General features: G+C 55.2%; 1 protein-coding gene across 11 annotated transcripts in view; it reads right to left on the minus strand.

Moving 5' to 3' along the window:
• Nucleotides 1-14958, minus strand: part of hspg2 (heparan sulfate proteoglycan 2) — a 142111-nt gene that overhangs the window by 14531 nt on the left and 112622 nt on the right. For 8 of the 11 annotated variants that reach the window (XM_031906770.1, XM_031906766.1, XM_031906772.1 and 5 more), the window contains 17 exons: nucleotides 9502-9645; nucleotides 9087-9221; nucleotides 7414-7595; nucleotides 7145-7340; nucleotides 6866-7045; nucleotides 6435-6713; nucleotides 5863-6044; nucleotides 5588-5783; nucleotides 4800-4979; nucleotides 3236-3496; nucleotides 2975-3137; nucleotides 2632-2729; nucleotides 2019-2285; nucleotides 978-1090; nucleotides 750-897; nucleotides 544-660; nucleotides 35-52 (listed from right to left, as the gene is read on the minus strand). In XM_031906770.1, coding sequence (XP_031762630.1) covers nucleotides 35-52; nucleotides 544-660; nucleotides 750-897; nucleotides 978-1090; nucleotides 2019-2285; nucleotides 2632-2729; nucleotides 2975-3137; nucleotides 3236-3496; nucleotides 4800-4979; nucleotides 5588-5783; nucleotides 5863-6044; nucleotides 6435-6713; nucleotides 6866-7045; nucleotides 7145-7340; nucleotides 7414-7595; nucleotides 9087-9221; nucleotides 9502-9645 — 2859 coding nt within the window. The remainder of the gene's footprint in view (nucleotides 1-34; nucleotides 53-543; nucleotides 661-749; nucleotides 898-977; nucleotides 1091-2018; nucleotides 2286-2631; nucleotides 2730-2974; nucleotides 3138-3235; nucleotides 3497-4799; nucleotides 4980-5587; nucleotides 5784-5862; nucleotides 6045-6434; nucleotides 6714-6865; nucleotides 7046-7144; nucleotides 7341-7413; nucleotides 7596-9086; nucleotides 9222-9501; nucleotides 9646-14958) is intronic. The other 3 variants (XM_031906769.1, XM_031906765.1, XM_031906775.1) reach the window with 1 other exon arrangement.

Genomic DNA, 14958 nt, shown 5'->3' on the forward strand with positions numbered 1-14958 from the left:
TCCCAGGAGAGAATAGAGAAAGCAGGCAACTTACCCGAGTAGAGAATAAGAGCTGAAGAGAGAGACAGGGAGCAGAGAGACAGAGGTGAGACACAGAGAGAGAGAGAGAGAACGGTGGACATGAAGAATTAATACTTTATCCCAATGGGAATGGCCATTTGTACTGATCTCTAGGGGAACAGTAGGTTCTGATGGGACAATGGGGCAGCAGAATCATGTCAGACATGTTGGATTGTTGCATGGACTCAAGTGGAGGTTCATTCATGACCGGCCCCGGGGCAGAAGGAGCACCAAATCTAACCATGTACCTGGGTAAGTACGAAGGGAAACTGGGTCACTTACCCAGGGGAGGTTCCTATGGTGTCTCTTGCTAATGGGCCCAGATTCAATACCAGCTCTAAGGTCACAGGCACACTCAGGGTGGGGTTCTAGATGTCACATTGGCCAACATGTTGAGTAATGACGTTTGCCTGTTCCTGGTTCTGACTGGAGCTCTATTACTGGGTATAATTCTGTATTTCTACCCAACCAGCACCGACTTACCATCAGCAGTGTCAGGCCGGAAGGTGATCTTGATTTCCAGTTTCTTGTGAGCGTCCTTGATGCTTGGGAGGCTGAGATAGGACTGGGGTTGCCCAGTAAAATAGGGCACCACGCGCTCTGAAACGGAAAAACACATTGTCCCCGTCACTCAGGGCGGACGCCATGTTGCCACCATTGGAATTCAGTTGCCTCAGTGTTTTCCTCACCTCGAACCTTCAGCATGGAGAAGGCAGTGACGCGACCCTGCCGATTGGCTGCCGTACACACATATGTCCCAGCATCCTCTGGTTTCACGGATAGGATGGTCAGAACGTTGTTGTCTATTTGGTGATCACTGGGGAGGTCTCCTTCCAACTGAAAGGGAACGTCGGTTACCAGATATAACAAAATCACGGAGGCATATCACGGAGTGTTAGCGCTCAGGGAATCCATACCTTGCTCCATGTGATGTCAGGAACTGGAAAGCCGGAGGCGAGACAGGGAAAAACCGCCGTGGAACCTGCTGTGATCTCCTTCATCTCTGGCTGGGCGGCGATTTGGGGCACGGCTGGGAAAATAAATGTGAAAATTAAGGAGAGGATCAGGCCCTACTGTCTCCATCTTGCCTTACTGTCTCCATCTTGCCTTACTGTCTCCATCTTGTCCTACTGACTCCATCTTGCCCTACTGTCTCCATCTTGCCTTACTGTCTCCATCTTGCCCTACTGTCTCCATCTTGCCCTACTGTCTCCATCTTGCCCTACTGCCTCCATCTTGTCCTACTGTCTCCATCTTGCCCTACTGTCTCCATCTTGCCCTACTGTCTCCATCTTGCCCTACTGTCCCCATCTTGCCCTACTGTTTCCATCTTGCCCCTACTGTCCCCATCTTGCCCCTACTGTCCCCATCTTGCCCTACTGTCCCCATCTTGCCCTACTGTCTCCATCTTGCCTTACTGTCTCCATCTTGCCTTACTGTCTCCATCTTGCCTTACTGTCCCCATCTTGCCCTACTGTCTCCATCTTGCCCTACTGTCCCCATCTTGCCCTACTGTCTCCATCTTGCCCTACTGTCTCCATCTTGCCCCTACTGTCTCCATCTTGCCCCTACTGTCTCCATCTTGCCCTACTGTCTCCATCTTGCCCTACTGTCTCCATCTTGCCCTACTGACTCCATCTTGTCCTACTGCCTCCATCTTGCCCTACTGTCCCCATCTTGCCCTACTGTCCCCATCTTGCCCTACTGTCCCCATCTTGCCCTACTGTCCCCATCTTGCCCTACTGTCCCCATCTTGCCCTACTGTCCCCATCTTGCCCTACTGTCTCCATCTTGCCCTACTGTCTCCATCTTGCCCTACTGTCACCATATTGCAGAACTGTTTCCATGTTTCCCTACACCTGAGTAGGTGTACTTCTGGGCGGTCACTATTTGGACCCCCTAAAACCAGTTCCCATTTACCATGCCGCCCCTAAATGCCAGAGGGGCACTGTACTTACATTGAACATGGAGAATGACGTGTGACTGCACCTCTCCAACATCATTGGCTGCTGTACATCGGTACTGCCCGGCGTCCGACTGTTTTACTTGCTCAATTCTGAGAGTGCCACCACTGATCACGGCATCGCCGGGCAAGCGGCTGCCCACCTTACTCCACGTCACCTTGGCCCGAGGGTCCCCGAGGGCAAGACATTCGAACTCCACGGAATTTCCAGCCAACACCGTCTGCACGGAGGTGCGAATATTGATCCTCACTTTGGGCAACGCTGCGATGGGAATAGACAGGAGCTCTACTGATATACTGATCACTAATCAATATTATTCCCTATGTCCCGTTGTATTGAGTCCGGTGCAAGGTCCTGTGGGAAAGCTTGTTATGAACTTGGCTCTGCACCTCAATAACAGGAGGGACCAATCACAAATCGGCTTTACTTGTTTTAACTGCACTGGAGCAATGAAAGCTAAGTGCTGGTTGGTTACTGCCCTATCACAGGATGGCACTTTTAATAACAACCCCCCCTCCAATGGGCTATTTGCTTCTGGTTCCTGTTCCATTTATGGGTCAGAGCTTTAGCCCGTGGGAATGTGGAAGGATCCCAGGGACTATTTTACCTTGTAGGACCAGCCTGACGCTCTCCTGTGCTTGCCCAAAGCGGCTGGATACGCGGCACGTGTAGGTCCCTTCATTGCCAGATTCCAGATTGGGGATTCTATGGAAAGCAGAACCGTGGGGCAGAGTTATTCAGAGCCCTGTTATGAGCATATTCTATATGCATATAAGGGGCCAGTAGGAGCCCATGGCTACTGTGTCAGTTATATCAAGTGAAAAGTCCAGTTATGACGAGACCCGGCCCATATGCAGTTGCCCCATTTGGATCAGACCTCCCCTTTCTATAGACACCACAGGGGCCACATTGCTCCCCTGGGCTCCTTTCTATGGCAGATAAGTACCCACCGTAGGACCCCTCCTTGCACTTGGTGCCCGGCTGGCAACTGGCCCCCTTCTTTAGACCACTGTATCCGTGCCCGCGGGTCCCCTACGACCGTGCAGGTAAACTCTGCCGTCCCACTCACGGCCTTCGTGTCGATCAGCGGCGAAACTCTCACGGCAAACGGCGCTGAACGAAGAGACAAATATTGGGTTAAAGGCTCCATCGTGACGATGAGTTGGGCAAATTGTAAATAAACCAATGCCCAGTAACAGTTGGACATTTACCCAAAACGCTGACTTGAGCAAAGGCCTCGCTGCTGCCCACTTTGTTGCCAACCACACAGCGGTAGGTGCCGGCGTCGGCGGCTTTGGCCAGATTGATATGGAGGGTGCTGTCACGCACGGTCGCTCGGTCTGGGAGGGATCCATTGACTTTGCTCCATTGGAATTTGAGTGGGGAGGTTCCGTGGGCGAGACACTGAATCTGAATCACCTCTCCAACACTTACAGACACCTCATCGGGAAGGGTCGTGGCATAAGGGGGTGCTGGGGGGGGTTGTACAAGGTTAGCTGGGTGGAGCTGGGGTTTTTATTTAAATTAAAAGATAGAGACAGTAGGAGAACATGGAAGAACTAGGAAAAGATGGAGACAGTAGGACAAGATGGAGACAGTAGGACAAGATGGAGACAGTAGGGCAAGATGGAGACAGTAGGGCAAGATAGAGACAGTAGGACAAGATGGAGACAGTAGGGCAAGGTGGAGACAGTAGGGCAAGGTGGAGAAAGAAGGACAAGATGGAGACAGTAGGACAAGATGGAGACAGAAGGAAGAGATGGAGACAGTAGGACAAGATGGAGACAGTAGGGCAAGATAGAGACAGTAGGACAAGATGGGGACAGTAGGACAAGATGGAGACAGTAGGACAAGATGGAGACAGTAGGACAAGATGGAGACAGAAGGAAAAGATGGAGACAGTAGGACAAGATGGAGACAGAAGGACAAGATGGAGACGGTAGGACAAGATGGAGATGGTAGGACAAGATGGAGACGATAGGACAAGATGGAGCCAGTAGGGCAAGATGGAGACAGAAGGACAAGATGAAGACAGTAGGGCAAGATGGAGACAGTAGGACAAGATGGAGACAGTAGGACAAGATGGAGACAGTAGGACAAGATGGAGACGGTAGGACAAGATGGAGACGGTAGGACAAGATGGGTAGGACAAGATGGAGACGGTAGGACAAGATGGAGACGGTAGGACAAGATGGGGACGGTAGGACAAGATGGAGACGGTAGGGCAAGATGGAGACGGTAGGACAAGATGGAGACGGTAGGACAAGATGGGGACAGTAGGGCAAGATGGAGACAGTAGGGCAAGATGGAGACAGTAGGGCAAGATGGGGACAGTAGGGCAAGATGGAGACAGTAGGACAAGATGGAGACAGTAGGGCAAGATGGAGACGGTAGGACAAGATGGAGACGGTAGGACAAGATGGAGACAGTAGGACAAGATGGAGACAGTAGGGCAAGATGGAGACAGTAGGGCAAGATGGAGACAGTAGGACAAGATGGGGACAGTAGGGCAAGATGGAGACAGTAGGGCAAGATGGGGACAGTAGGACAAGATGGAGACGGTAGGACAAGATGGAGACGGTAGGGCAAGATGGAGACAGTAGGACAAGATGGAGACGGTAGGACAAGATGGAGACAGTAGGGCAAGATGGAGACGGTAGGGCAAGATGGAGACGGTAGGGCAAGATGGAGACAGTAGGGCAAGATGGAGACGGTAGGGCAAGATGGAGACGGTAGGACAAGATGGGGACAGTAGGGCAAGATTCTGATACATACTTTCCACATCCAGAGTAACAAACACCTCCGAGTAGCCTTCAGCATTGGACGCGTTGCAGATGTATTGGCCAGAATCCTGCAGAGCAGCTTTGGGGATAATTAATGTGTCGTTAACGATTTCATGCTGCCAGGGGAGAGGGGCCCGGAGTTTGGACCAGGTGATTTTCGGAGCTGGGTTCCCTGTATAAATAATCAGAAAAGGCCATTGTTGCAGTGGGACGGTATAGTCATGTTGTGTTGATCCATAGAAGAGAGAGCTGCCATGATTGTTTTATAAGCCCCACCCACAGACCCACTAAACCTGCAGTGGATGTGGGGTTGTACAGAACCTTAAAGTAAAGGGGAAGTACATGGGGTTGGACCAAGGGTGGACAGGGTTGTATAGAAACCTAATCCAAGTAGGACTAAACCATTGGTGGACAGGGTTCTACTACTACTTTGTACTACCTGGGATTGGACCAAAAATGGCCAATGGATGTAGAGAATGCAGGTTTGCCATTGGCTGGGGAGGGAGAGGTAATCTGGGTACAATGATAAAGGGGAGGAGTTTCAGGGAGGGGACTGTTCTACTAGATCTGTATGGTGGGACCCAATTCAGCATTTGGAGAAGATACAATTGGGACTTTGTTGACCGTAGTAGAGTCACATGATGTCTCTCTCTTCTCATTGGACGATGGTCAAGGTACAGGAGAATGCTCTAATTATCTGGGTCTGTTCCGCAAGGAATCTCCTCCTCTTACATCAGACCCATCACAATGGTTCCTCCCATTCCCAGGAAGGCCACTTACCTACAGCCGTGCAGCTCAGGGAGGCTCGGTCTCCAGCCACCACCACGTGCAATGGCTGCTCTGCTGTCACCTTGGGTACCCCGGGGGTTATCACGCGACCTTCAACATGGACCTCAACTTGAACCTGTGTGGAACCAGATGGGTTCTGGGCCGTGCACGTGTAGGATCCAGAGTCCTCGGGTCTTGCAGAGAGAATCTAAGGACGGAACCAAATCAGTAACATCTAGAATCCACCCGTCCACTTCCCCTCGACCCAATCTCATGTCCTCACTGACCTGAAGAACCGCATGGCTGTCCAGTGGTACCAGCTGCTGGGGCTTCAGGTTCTGTCTGTCCCCAGTTCGACGCCAACTGACGACTGGACGTGGGTCACCTTGGCCCATACACTCCAGGTAGATTGGACTGCCCACTTTCACCCTGACGGGTCCACGAGGAATGATGGAGGCTGTAGGGCGACCTGGTAACACAAGAGACATTTAGAGAGAAGATAATGGGAGTAACCATTGGGCCAATCATATCCGAGCAATCACCCATGGGATCCCATGCACCCTAACGGACGCTCCTTCCTATGAATCTTCCAAACAGGAAGTGCTCCGGCGGCCATTTTAGGAACAATGGCGCTCATTCTTGGAAAACAATAATGTGTTTAAGTTACCCTAGAAACTGGGTGAAATAGAAAACAATCATGGGATTAACTTCCCCTTGAAAATGAGTCAAGGACAGGCTGTGACTATTCTATTCCTTTTCTCCATGGGACTCGACAGATCAAACCTGCCCAACCTTCCCGAACGAATTATGGGAATTATGGGAAAAAAACAATATCGGAAAAATCGAGAACCTGCTGTACCTGTCTCAGCTCCTCCCCCCGACACGGTGACCTGAGCGAAGGCCTCGCTACTGCCCACTTTGTTGCTCGCCACGCAGCGGTAGGTGCCGGAGTCCGACGCCGACGCCTGGTCGATATGGAGGACGCCATCTTGAATGCTGGCTTGGCCAGGGAGCGTCCCATCGACTCTACTCCACTGGAATTTGATTGGAGGGGTCCCGTGGGCAAGACACTGGATCTGAATGGGTTCCCCGGGGCTGACGGACGCCTCGTGGGGCAGAGTGGTGGCGTAGGCTGGCGCTGTGGGGTTAAATCACATGAACATGCTCTGTATAAGGATTTTTACACAGCACCATCTAGTGGCTGAAATGGGCACTGCAACAGCTTTATTATTTTTTTATTGCCCCCCTGCCCATGGGTAACTACCCCCCCAGTACCAGCACTGCACGTACTTTCCACATCCAGCGTGACATACACCTCGGCGTGCCCGTCGGCGTTGGAGGCGTTGCAGATGTACTGGCCCGAGTCCTGCTGCGCCACGTTCGGGATGATCAGGGTGTTATTGACCACCTGGTGCTGCCAAGGGAGGGGGGCGCGGAGTTTGGACCATGTGATGGTGGGGGTCGGGTTTCCTGGAGAGAGGAAGAAGTAATTAGTGATGGATAATAATGGTTGCTATGGCCACTGACCTTAGCAACCATATAGTTCTTGCTACCAAATCCCGCACATACCAGATGCGGAGCAGCTCAGAGTCGCTTGGCCCCCAGTCACCACCACATGTACGGGCTTGTCTGCCAAAACCAGGGGGGCCCCCGGGCTAATCACGTGACCTTCAACGTGAACCTCTACGTGGACCTGCGTGGAACCATGGGGGTTGTGGGCGACACACGTGTAGGATCCGGAGTCGGCCGGTTTGGCTGATGGAATCTATAGAAAGAGAAAGAGTTAATGTGGCATCAGTGTGGCCCGGGCAGTACCCTTCCCATAGGCTATTACTGACCTGCAGAACTGCAGTGCCATCTAGTGGCGCCAACCGGTGCTGCTTCAAGTTCTCTCGGGCTCCCGTACGGCGCCAGCTGACGATTGGGCGCGGATCTCCTATCCCCATACACTCAACATTTATTGGCTCCCCCTCCTTCACCCTGATTTTCCCATGTGGAATAACAGAAACACTCGGGCGCCCTGAAAGGAAACATCAGGAAGTCTGTCAGCCAAGGACCATGGGAAAGAGAGCAGCCCAGGAGCAGGAAGTACAGAGAATCAGAGCTCTGTACCTGGGTAAGTACTGGGGGGAGATTGGATTCACTTACCCAGGGGGAGGTTCCTGCCTGACCATGGGAAAGAGAGCAGCCCAGGAGCAGGAAGTACAGAGAATCAGAGCTCTGTACCTGGGTAAGTACTGGGGGGAGATTGGATTCACTTACCCAGGGGGAGGTTCCTGCCTGACCATGGGAAAGAGAGCAGCCCAGGAGCAGGAAGTACAGAGAATCAGAGCTCTGTACCTGGGTAAGTACTGGGGGGAGATTGGATTCACTTACCCAGGGGGGGTTCCTGCCTGACCATGGGAAAGAGAGCAGCCCAAGAGCAGGAAGTACAGAGAATCAGAGCTCTGTACCTGGGTAAGTACTGGGGGGAGATTGGATTCACTTACCCAGGGGGAGGTTCCTGTCTGACCATGGGAAAGAGAGCAGCCCAGGAGCAGGAAGTACAGAGAATCAGAGCTCTGTACCTGGATAAGTACTGGGGGGAGATTGGATTCACTTACCCAGGGGGGTTCCTGCCTGACCATGGGAAAGAGAGCAGCCCAGGAGCAGGAAGTACAGAGAATCAGAGCTCTGTACCTGGGTAAGTACTGGGGGGAGATTGGATTCACTTACCCAGGGGGGGTTCCTGCCTGACCATGGGAAAGAGAGCAGCCCAAGAGCAGGAAGTACAGAGAATCAGAGCTCTGTACCTGGGTAAGTACTGGGGGGAGATTGGATTCACTTACCCAGGGGGAGGTTCCTGTCTGACCATGGGAAAGAGAGCAGCCCAGGAGCAGGAAGTACAGAGAATCAGAGCTCTGTACCTGGATAAGTACTGGGGGGAGATTGGATTCACTTACCCAGGGGGGGTTCCTGCCTGACCATGGGAAAGAGAGCAGCCCAGGAGCAGGAAGTACAGAGAATCAGAGCTCTGTACCTGGGTAAGTACTGGGGGGAGATTGGTTTAACTTACCCAGGGGGGGTTCCTGTCTGACCATGGGAAAGAGAGCAGCCCAGGAGCAGGAAGTACAGAGAATCAGAGCTCTGTACCTGGATAAGTACTGGGGGGAGATTGGATTCACTTACCCAGGGGGAGGTTCCTGCCTGACCATGGGAAAGAGAGCAGCCCAGGAGCAGGAAGTACAGAGAATCAGAGCTCTGTACCTGGGTAAGTACTGGGGGGAGATTGGATTCACTTACCCAGGGGGGGGGGGTTCCTGCCTGACCATGGGAAAGAGAGCAGCCCAGGAGCAGGAAGTACAGAGAATCAGAGCTCTGTACCTGGGTAAGTACTGGGGGGAGATTGGATTCACTTACCCAGGGGGGGTTCCTGCCTGACCATGGGAAAGAGAGCAGCCCAGGAGCAGGAAGTACAGAGAATCAGAGCTCTGTACCTGGGTAAGTACTGGGGGGAGTTGGTGCCACTTACCTTGTACCACCAGGTTGACAGAGCTATGTACCATCCCGTAGGCATTGGATGCCATGCAGCGGTAGGACCCTTGGTTTTTATGGGTGGCACCAACTATGGTGATGATGGAGCCATTGGGACTGATGTGCACATTGTCTGTAGGGAAAAGGGAGAGGGGGGTCAGTGCAGCCTTGGGGTTCTGATGAGCAACGTGATTGGCTAATTCATTCGTAATGTTCCCTGTCCCCCCGAGACCCCAAATCCATTTATGTTTTTCTAACCCAGAAATCCCTCTGCCACTTTGATTGATGTCCCTGAATATCTCATGTGTGGGGCCCTCAGGGTAGGAGAGCGGGGTTGCTGGGAGCTCCTGTGAGAGTGGGCGGAGCAAAGGTGGAAGGGGCGGGCCATTCAGCTCTATATATGGGCTTCTTACCTTCCATTGGCTGATTGTGTCTCATCTGCCAAGTCACGCGGATGGGCTGGGCGCCATCATGAATCCGGCATTTAAAGGTGGCATTCTGGCCCCGCTGCACGGTGGCGCTGTGTGGGTCAATGGAGATAACTGGGCTCTGGAGTCCTACGAATCACACGAAAGAGAAGAATCAGGTGACTTGCCACGAGCGTTGATAGTGGGTTAGGGTTAAGGCTAGCGTTAGGGTTAAGGCTAGGGTTAGGGATAGGGTAAGGGTTAGGGATAGGGTTGGGGCTAGGGTTAGGGTTAGGGTTGGGGTTAGGGTTGGGGTTAGGGCTAGGGTTAGGGTAAGAGTTAGGGATAGGGTTGGGGCTAGGGATAGGGCTAGGGTAAGAGTTAGGGATAGGGTTAGGGCTAGGGTTGGGGCTAGGGTTAGGGATAGGGTTAGGGTTAGGGTTAGGGTTGGGGATAGGGTTAGGGATAGGGCTAGGGTAAGAGTTAGGGATAGGGTTAGGGCTAGGGTTGGGGCTAGGGTTGGGGCTAGGGTTGGGGCTAGGGTAAGAGTTAGGGATAGGGTTAGGGCTAGGGTTGGGGCTAGGGTTAGGGATAGGGATAGGGTTAGGGTTAGGGTTAGGGTTAGGGATAGGGATAGGGTTAGGGTTAGGGTTAGGGATAGGGATAGGGTTAGGGATAGGGTTAGGGTTAGGGATAGGGTTAGGGATAGGGTTAGGGTTAGGGTTGGGGCTAGGGTAAGAGTTAGGGATAGGGTTAGGGCTAGGGTTGGGGCTAGGGTTAGGGATAGGGTTAGGGTTAGGGATAGGGTTAGGGATAGGGTTAGGGTTAGGGTTGGGGATAGGGTTAGGGATAGGGTTGGGGCTAGGGTTGGGGCTAGGGTTAGGGCTAGGGTTAGGGTTGGGGTTAGGGTTGGGGCTAGGGTTAGGGCTAGGGTTAGGGCTGGGGTTAGGGTTGGGGCTAGTGTTGGGGGCTAGGGTTAGGGCTAGGGTTAGGGCTGGGGTTAGGGTTGGGGCTAGTGTTGGGGCTAGGGTTAGGGCTAGGGTAAGGGTTGGGGCTAGGGTTAGGGTTGGGGCTAGGGTTAGGGCTACGGTTAGGGTTGGGGCTAGGGTTAGGGCTAGGGTTAGGGTTGGGGCTAGGGTTAGGGTTGGGGCTAGGGTTAGGGCTAGGGTTAGGGTTAGGGTTGGGGCTAGGGTTAGGGTTGGGGCTAGGGTTAGGGCTAGGGTTGGGGCTAGGGTTAGGGTTGGGGCTAGGGTTGGGGCTAGGGTTGGGGTTAGGGTTGGGGCTAGGGTTAGGGTTGGGGCTAGGGTTAGGGCTAGGGTTGGGGTTAGGGTTGGGGCTAGGGTTAGGGTTGGGGCTAGGGTTAGGGCTAGGGTTGGGGCTAGGGTTAGGGTTGGGGCTAGGGTTGGGGCTAGGGTTGGGGCTAGGGTTAGGGTTGGGGCTAGGGTTAGGGTTGGGGCTAGGGTTAGGGGGCTAGGGTTGGGGCTAGGGTTAGGGTTGGGGCTAGGGTTGGGGTTAGGGTTGGGGCTAGGGTTAGGGTTGGGGCTAGGGTTAGGGCTAGGGTTAGGGTTGGGGCTAGGGTTGGGGCTAGGGTTGGGGTTAGGGTTGGGGCTAGGGTTAGGGTTGGGGCTAGGGTTAGGGTTAGGGTTGGGGTTAGGGTTGGGGCTAGGGTTGGGGCTAGGGTTAGGGCTAGGGTTGGGGCTAGGGTTAGGGTTGGGGCTAGGGTTAGGGCTAGGGTTAGGGCTAGGGTTAGGGTTGGGGCTAGGGTTAGGCTAGGGTTGGGGCTAGGGTTGGGGTTAGGGTTGGGGCTAGGGATAGGGTTGGGGTTAGGGATAGGGTTGGGGCTAGGGTTAGGGATAGGGCTGGGGTTAGGGTTGGGGCTAGGGTTGGGGTTAGGGTTGGGGCTAGGGTTAGGGCTAGGGTTAGGGCTAGGGTTGGGGCTAGGGTTAGGGATAGGGTTAGGGTTGGGGTTAGGGCTAGGGTTGGGGCTAGGGTTAGGGTTGGGGCTAGGGTTAGGGCTAGGGTTGGGGCTAGGGTTGGGGCTAGGGTTGGGGCTAGGGTTGGGGCTAGGGTTGGGGCTAGGGTTAGGGCTGGGGTTAGGGTTGGGGCTAGGGTTAGGGCTGGGGTTAGGGTTGGGGCTAGGGTTAGGGCTAGGGTTAGGGTTGGGGCTAGGGTTAGGGTTGGGGCTAGGGTTGGGGCTAGGGTTGGGGCTAGGGTTGGGGATAGGGTTGGGGATAGGGTTGGGGCTAGGGTTAGGTTGGGGCTAGGGTTAGGGCTAGGGTTGGGGCTAGGGTTAGGGTTGGGGCTAGGGTTGGGGTTAGGGTTGGGGCTAGGGTTGGGGCTAGTGTTAGGGCTGGGGTTAGGGCTAGGGTTGGGGCTAGGGTTAGGGCTAGGGTTGGGGCTAGGGTTGGGGCTAGTGTTAGGGCTGGGGTTAGGGTTGGGGCTAGGGTTAGGGCTAGGGTTGGGGCTAGGGTTGGGGCTAGGGTTGGGGCTAGGGTTGGGGCTAGGGTTAGGGTTAGGGCTAGGGTTAGGGCTAGGGTTAGGGCTAGGGTTGGGGCTAGGGTTAGGGCTAGGGTTGGGGCTAGGGTTAGGGTTGGGGCTAGGGTTAGGGATAGGGTTGGGGTTAGGGCTAGGGTTAGGGCTAGGGATAGGGCTAGGGTAAGAGTTAGGGATAGGGTTAGGGCTAGGGTTGGGGCTAGGGTTAGGGATAGGGTTGGGGTTAGGGTTAGGGTTGGGGATAGGGTTAGGGTTAGGGTAAGAGTTAGGGATAGGGTTAGGGCTAGGGTTGGGGCTAGGGTTGGGGCTAGGCTTAGGGCTAGGGTTAGGGTTGGGGTTAGGGTTGGGGCTAGGGTTAGGGCTAGGGTTAGGGCTGGGGTTAGGGTTGGGGTTAGGGTTGGGGCTAGGGTTAGGGCTAGGGTTAGGGCTGGGGTTAGGGTTGGGGCTAGTGTTGGGGCTAGGGTTAGGGCTAGGGTAAGGGTTGGGGCTAGGGTTAGGGTTAGGGCTAGGGTTAGGGTTGGGGCTAGGGTTGGGGCTAGGGTTAGGGCTAGGGTTAGGGCTGGGGTTAGGGTTGGGGCTAGTGTTGGGGCTAGGGTTAGGGCTAGGGTAAGGGTTGGGGCTAGGGTTAGGGTTAGGGTTAGGGTTGGGGCTAGGGTTAGGGCTACGGTTAGGGTTGGGGCTAGGGTTAGGGTTGGGGCTAGGGTTGGGGCTAGTGTTAGGGCTAGGGTTAGGGTTGGGGCTAGGGTTAGGGCTAGGGTTGGGGCTAGGGTTGGGGCTAGGGTTGGGGCTAGGGTTGGGGCTAGGGTTAGGGCTAGGGTTAGGGCTAGGGTTGGGGCTAGGGTTAGGGCTAGGGTTGGGGCTAGGGTTGGGGCTAGTGTTAGGGCTGGGGTTAGGGTTGGGGCTAGGGTTAGGGCTAGGGTTAGGGTTGGGGCTAGGGTTAGGGTTGGGGCTAGGGTTAGGGATAGGGTTGGGGTTAGGGCTAGGGTTAGGGCTAGGGATAGGGCTAGGGTAAGAGTTAGGGATAGGGTTAGGGCTAGGGTTGGGGCTAGGGTTAGGGATAGGGTTGGGGTTAGGGTTAGGGTTGGGGATAGGGTTAGGGTTAGGGTAAGAGTTAGGGATAGGGTTAGGGCTAGGGTTGGGGCTAGGGTTGGGGCTAGGCTTAGGGCTAGGGTTAGGGTTGGGGTTAGGGTTGGGGCTAGGGTTAGGGCTAGGGTTAGGGCTGGGGTTAGGGTTGGGGTTAGGGTTGGGGCTAGGGTTAGGGCTAGGGTTAGGGCTGGGGTTAGGGTTGGGGCTAGTGTTGGGGCTAGGGTTAGGGCTAGGGTAAGGGTTGGGGCTAGGGTTAGGGTTAGGGCTAGGGTTAGGGTTGGGGCTAGGGTTGGGGCTAGGGTTAGGGCTAGGGTTAGGGCTGGGGTTAGGGTTGGGGCTAGTGTTGGGGCTAGGGTTAGGGCTAGGGTAAGGGTTGGGGCTAGGGTTAGGGTTAGGGTTAGGGTTGGGGCTAGGGTTAGGGCTACGGTTAGGGTTGGGGCTAGGGTTAGGGTTGGGGCTAGGGTTAGGGCTAGGGTTAGGGTTAGGGTTGGGGCTAGGGTTGGGGTTAGGGTTGGGGCTAGGGTTAGGGTTGGGGCTAGGGTTAGGGCTAGGGTTGGGGCTAGGGTTAGGGTTGGGGCTAGGGTTGGGGTTAGGGTTGGGGCTAGGGTTAGGGTTGGGGCTAGGGTTAGGGCTAGGGTTGGGGCTAGGGTTAGGGTTGGGGCTAGGGTTGGGGTTAGGGTTGGGGCTAGGGTTAGGGTTGGGGCTAGGGTTAGGGCTAGGGTTAGGGTTGGGGCTAGGGTTGGGGTTAGGGATGGGGCTAGGGTTAGGGTTGGGGCTAGGGTTAGGGCTAGGGTTGGGGTTAGGGTTGGGGCTAGGGTTGGGGCTAGGGTTAGGGCTAGGGTTGGGGCTAGGGTTAGGGTTGGGGCTAGGGTTAGGGCTAGGGTTAGGGCTAGGGTTAGGGCTAGGGTTAGGGTTGGGGCTAGGGTTAGGGCTAGGGTTAGGGTTGGGGCTAGGGTTGGGGTTAGGGTTGGGGCTAGGGATAGGGTTGGGGTTAGGGATAGGGCTAGGGTTAGGGCTAGGGATAGGGTTGGGGCTAGGGATAGGGTTGGGGTTAGGGATAGGGCTAGGGTTAGGGCTAGGGATAGGGCTGGGGTTAGGGTTGGGGCTAGGGTTGGGGTTAGGGTTGGGGCTAGGGTTAGGGCTAGGGTTAGGGATAGGGTAAGGGTTAGGGCTAGGGTTGGGGCTAGGGTTAGGGATAGGGTTAGGGTTGGGGTTAGGGCTAGGGTTGGGGCTAGGGTTAGGGTTGGGGCTAGGGTTAGGGCTAGGGTTGGGGCTAGGGTTGGGGCTAGGGTTGGGGCTAGGGTTGGGGCTAGGGTTAGGGCTGGGGTTAGGGTTGGGGCTAGGGTTAGGGCTAGGGTTAGGGTTGGGGCTAGGGTTAGGGCTAGGGTTAGGGCTAGGGTTAGGGTTGGGGCTAGGGTTAGGGTTGGGGCTAGGGTTGGGGCTAGGGTTGGGGCTAGGGTTGGGCTAGGGTTAGGGCTAGGGTTGGGGCTAGGGTTGGGGCTAGGGTTAGGGCTAGGGTTAGGGCTAGGGTTAGGGCTAGGGTTGGGGCTAGGGTTGGGGCTAGTGTTAGGGCTGGGGTTAGGGTTGGGGCTAGGGTTAGGGCTAGGGTTAGGGTTGGGGCTAGGGTTAGGGCTAGGGTTAGGGTTGGGGCTAGGGTTAGGGTTGGGGCTAGGGTTGGGGCTAGGGTTGGGGATAGGGTTGGGGCTAGGGTTAGGGCTAGGGTTGGGGCTAGGGTTGGGGCTAGGGTTGGGGCTAGGGTTGGGGCTAGGGTTAGGGTTGGGGCTAGGGTTAGGGTTGGGGCTAGGGTTAGGGTTGGGGCTAGGGTTAGGGCTGGGGTTAGGGTTGGGGCTAGGGTTAGGGCTAGGGTTAGGGTTGGGGCTAGGG

This window comes from Xenopus tropicalis, chromosome 7 (assembly GCF_000004195.4).
Source record: "Xenopus tropicalis strain Nigerian chromosome 7, UCB_Xtro_10.0, whole genome shotgun sequence".
Lineage (NCBI taxonomy): Eukaryota > Metazoa > Chordata > Amphibia > Anura > Pipidae > Xenopus > Xenopus tropicalis.